At 32.2% G+C, this 4,259-nt stretch overlaps 1 protein-coding gene across 1 annotated transcript in view; it reads right to left on the reverse strand.

The window, feature by feature from the left end:
• Positions 1 to 718: 718 nt before the first annotated feature.
• Positions 719 to 4,259, reverse strand: part of LOC106475735 (eyes absent homolog 3-like) — a gene marked incomplete at its 5' end in the record, with an annotated part of 4,907 nt that continues 1,366 nt past the window's right edge. Inside the window, 2 exons of the mRNA XM_013936408.2 lie at positions 719 to 1,252; positions 2,668 to 2,768. Coding sequence (XP_013791862.1) covers positions 1,172 to 1,252; positions 2,668 to 2,768 — 182 coding nt within the window. The remainder of the gene's footprint in view (positions 1,253 to 2,667; positions 2,769 to 4,259) is intronic.

Below are 4,259 nucleotides of genomic sequence, written 5' to 3' on the forward strand. Positions count from 1 at the left end.
TTCCCACATAAGTCAGTAAAGGTTTAGTATTTTTTCTGTAATTTTTCACACAGTTTATTCCCACATAAGTCAGTAAAGGTTTAGTATTTTTTCTGTAATTTTTCGCACAGTTTATTCCCACAAGTCAGTAAAGGTGAAGTGTTTTTTCTGTAATTTTTCACACAGTTTATTCCCACATAAGTAGTAAAGGTGAAGTATTTTTTCTGTAATTTTGCACACAGTTTATTCCCACGTAAATCAGTAAAGGTTTAGTATTTTTTCTGTAATTTTTCACACAGTTTATTCCCACAAGTCAGTAAAGGTGAAGTGTTTTTTCTGTAATTTTGCACACAGTTTATTCCCACGTAAAAGTGTCAAATATTTTACTGGAATTAACATAACACGATAAGGAAACATTAGTCTTTCAAAGTCGTACTTCCACCCCAAAGAAAAAGTAAAAACGTAAATCCTCCTTGATGAAACAATGGTCCTGTAAGTTAGTCTCATTTACATTTAATTAACATGAGCAAGGAATATAATCAAATATCCATTTCATCTCTGAAGATGTATCTGACAAGTATGGGGCAATTTGAAAAAATTATTAAAAATCAGTAGCTTTAATGGTTTATATGGGAATAAAACTGTGTGAAAAATTACAGAAAAAAACACTTCACCTTTACTGACTTGTGGGAATAAACTGTGTGAAAAATTACAGAAAAAATACTAAACCTTTACTGATAATTTCTCCTCGTTCTGAGATCAAATGACCTCCACTATGAAACATAATATATATAAAATTATCTTTCTACAGCGATTTGAGTATCTAAGAATATATCATAATTGAATGTATTAGTAACTTTCCTGATAATCATAACCTAACAAACTCTTAAAATCCATAACATATGTTGGTGTTTTTTGCCCTTCTTATATTCCCCCAAACACAACATCATGAAATATTTACTGTCAGGACAATAAACAGCTGTCTGTCTATCTGTTTTCACAACATCTTCTAAATGTACCACATCACATTTTTCAATGAATCAAGTCTGTTCGTTTCCAGCACAAAAAGAAATCCAAGTCCTGTTAAGGCTTCTGCTAGAAAAACAGACATGGAATGAATGATGTAAATGTCAATGAACCAATAATATATCTCAATACTGTATGGTCTGCTAATGTCACTTGGTGAACACATTTAGAGATGACCAACATCCAAAGCATGGTGCAATGCTGCAAGGTCTGAGTGACTACTCACTCTCCAAAATGGAAAATTCATCTGAAAAAAAAACAAAAACCCTGTTAACTGTACCAAAAACTGTCACTTGCAACAAAACTCTATAAACTGTGTCAAAATGTGTCACCTGCATCAAAACCCTATCAATTATATAAAAACATGTCACTTGCAATAAAACTGTCAACTTTGTTAAATCTTGTTACCTGCAGAAAAACCATGTCATCTGTGCCAAAAACTGTCACTTGCATCAAAACCCTATCAATTATATAAAAACATGTCACTTGCAATAAAACTGTCAACTTTGTTAAATCTTGTTACCTGCAGAAAAATCCTGTCATCTGTGCCAAAAACTTCACTTGCATCAAAACCCTATCAACTGTGTCAAAACCTATCACTTAATTGCAACAAAATCCTGTCAACTGTGCAAAAACCTTTCACCTGCCTCAAAACCCTGTCAAATGTGCTGAAATCTGTCATTTGCAACAAAACTGTCAACTGTGCCAAAACCTGTTAATCACAAAAAAAAACTGTCAACTGTGTTTAAATCCCATCACCTGCAACAAATCTCTGTCAACTGTCTTTTTGTTGAAAGTGGCAGGTTTAGACAGTTGACAGAGATTTGTTGAAAGTGGCAGGTTTTGGCATAGTTGACAGGATTTTGTTGAAAGTGGCAGGTTTCTCTATCAACTGAGTCAAAACCTGCCACTTTCAACAAAATCCTGTCAACTGTCTAAACCTGCCACTTTCAACAAAACTCTATCAACTGAGTCAAAACCTGCCACTTTCAACAAAATCCTGTCAACTGAGTCAAAACCTGCCACTTTCAACAAAATCCTGTCAACTATGTCAAAACCTATAATTTGCAATAAATCTGTCATCTATATCAAGATTCTGTTAACTAAAACCTGTCATCTCCATGAAAACCCTGTCAACTTTAAAAAAAACAACTATCACCTGCACCAGAATGCTGGGTTTTAACATATATACATATTATAATACACACTAGGTCATTATTGATTTATAAATTCACTTTATCTTTGATAGCTTGTCTAGTTTAGTGTTTTCATTCCTGATGGGGATAAAACTGAAAGTGAAAAAAATTGAGGCCCACCCTTTAGTAATATATTTCTACAGTAAATAGTGAAATTGAGCATGTTGAACTAAATGTTCAAGTTGATTATGCTGTAGAAAGAGATTACTGAATGGTAGATATGTTTTTAAATCTTTACAGCCTATTGTATTATTATATATATAAATGGACAAACAGTGTATTACACAGCTTTACACATTTGATTTTTGTTTGACTGAATAGCTTGCTTTCGGCAGAAATTTAAATTAACTTAATACAACATAACTTACTACACTCTTAAAATGGGTGAAAGTTATATAAAACCTCTTCTATTTACAGCTGTTAGGTTTTTTTTTACAGTTATTAACCACTTAACTGCCTTACTAACCTGTTTGGCTGCTGTTTCTTCATCCCTACCATCTCCTACAACAACATAAGTACATTTCCTTCCATACCTAGAGTTAATTCTCTCGAAACAGCTTTCCTTTCCTGGAAAACACAAGTTTCTTATCATAAAACAAAAAATAAAGTTAAATACAATATTCTTCAACAGTTGAGCACAATAACTGAGAAGTAGGCTTTTGGTTTAATACAATATTCTTCAACAGTTGAGCACAATAACTGAGAAGTAGGCTTTTGTCTTCAACAGTTGAGCACAATAACTGAGAAGTAGGCTTTTGGTTTCTACAAATATAGAATGATTTATTAGATAGCTTTCCTTTTATACAAACACGCACAGTGATTTATCAGATAGCTTTCCTGTTATACAAACACACAGTGATTTATCAGATAGCTTTCCTTTTATATAAACATACAGTGATTTATTGTATAGTCTCCTTATATACAAACACACAGTGATTTAGTGTATAGCTTTCCTTTTATATAAACATACAGTGATTTATTGTATAGTCTCCTGTTATACAAACACACAGTGATTTAGTGTATAGCTTTCCTGTTATACAAACATACAGTGATTTAGTGTATAGCTTTCCTTTTATACAAACACACAGTGATTTAGTACATTGCTTTCCTTTTATACAAACACACTGATTTATAATATAGCTTTCCTTTTATACAAACACACAGTGATTTAGTGTATAACTTTCCTTTTATACAAACACACAGTGATTTAGTGTATAACTTTCCTTTTATACAAACACACAGTGATTTAGTAGATAGTCTCCTGTTATATAAACATACAGTGATTTAGTGTATAGTCTCCTGTCACTGTGTGTTTGTATAACTTAGTGTATAGCTTTCCTTCTATACAAACACACAGTGATTTAGTGTATAGCTTCCTGTTATACAAACACACAGTGATTTAGTAGATAGTCTCCTGTTATACAAACACACAGTGACTTAGTGTATAGCTTTCCTTTTATACAAACACACAGTGACTTAGTGTATAGCTTTCCTTTTATACAAACACACAGTGACTTAGTGTATAGCTTTCCTTTTATACAAACACACAGTGACTTAGTGTATAGCTTTCCTTTTATACAAACACACAGTGATTTAGTAGAGAGCTTTCCTTTTATACAAACACAGTGATTTAGTGTATAGCTTTCCTTTTATACAAACATACAGTGATTTAGTGTATAGCTTTCCTTTTATACAAACATACAGTGATTTAGTGTATAGTCTCCTGTTATACAAACACACAGTGATTTAGTAGAAAGCTTTCCTTTTATACAAACACACAGTGATTTAGTACATTGCTTTCCCTTTATACAAATACCGAGTGATTTATTAGACAGGTTTCCTTTTATATAAACATACAGTGGTTTATCAGATAGCTTTCCTTTGTTATAAATATAAATAAAGAGAATATATACACTGAGTGGTCACAAGTAAATAGACACCTAATTTTTCGTCATTTAACTGATTTATGCTAACTAATTTGTGTTCACAGAGCACTATATGAACAATACATTATCCGTACGTTTAAAACTGGGAAACTGTAACAATGAACCAAGTAAC

Source organism: Limulus polyphemus, unplaced genomic scaffold (assembly GCF_000517525.1).
Source record: "Limulus polyphemus unplaced genomic scaffold, Limulus_polyphemus-2.1.2 Scaffold9076, whole genome shotgun sequence".
NCBI lineage: Eukaryota > Metazoa > Arthropoda > Merostomata > Xiphosura > Limulidae > Limulus > Limulus polyphemus.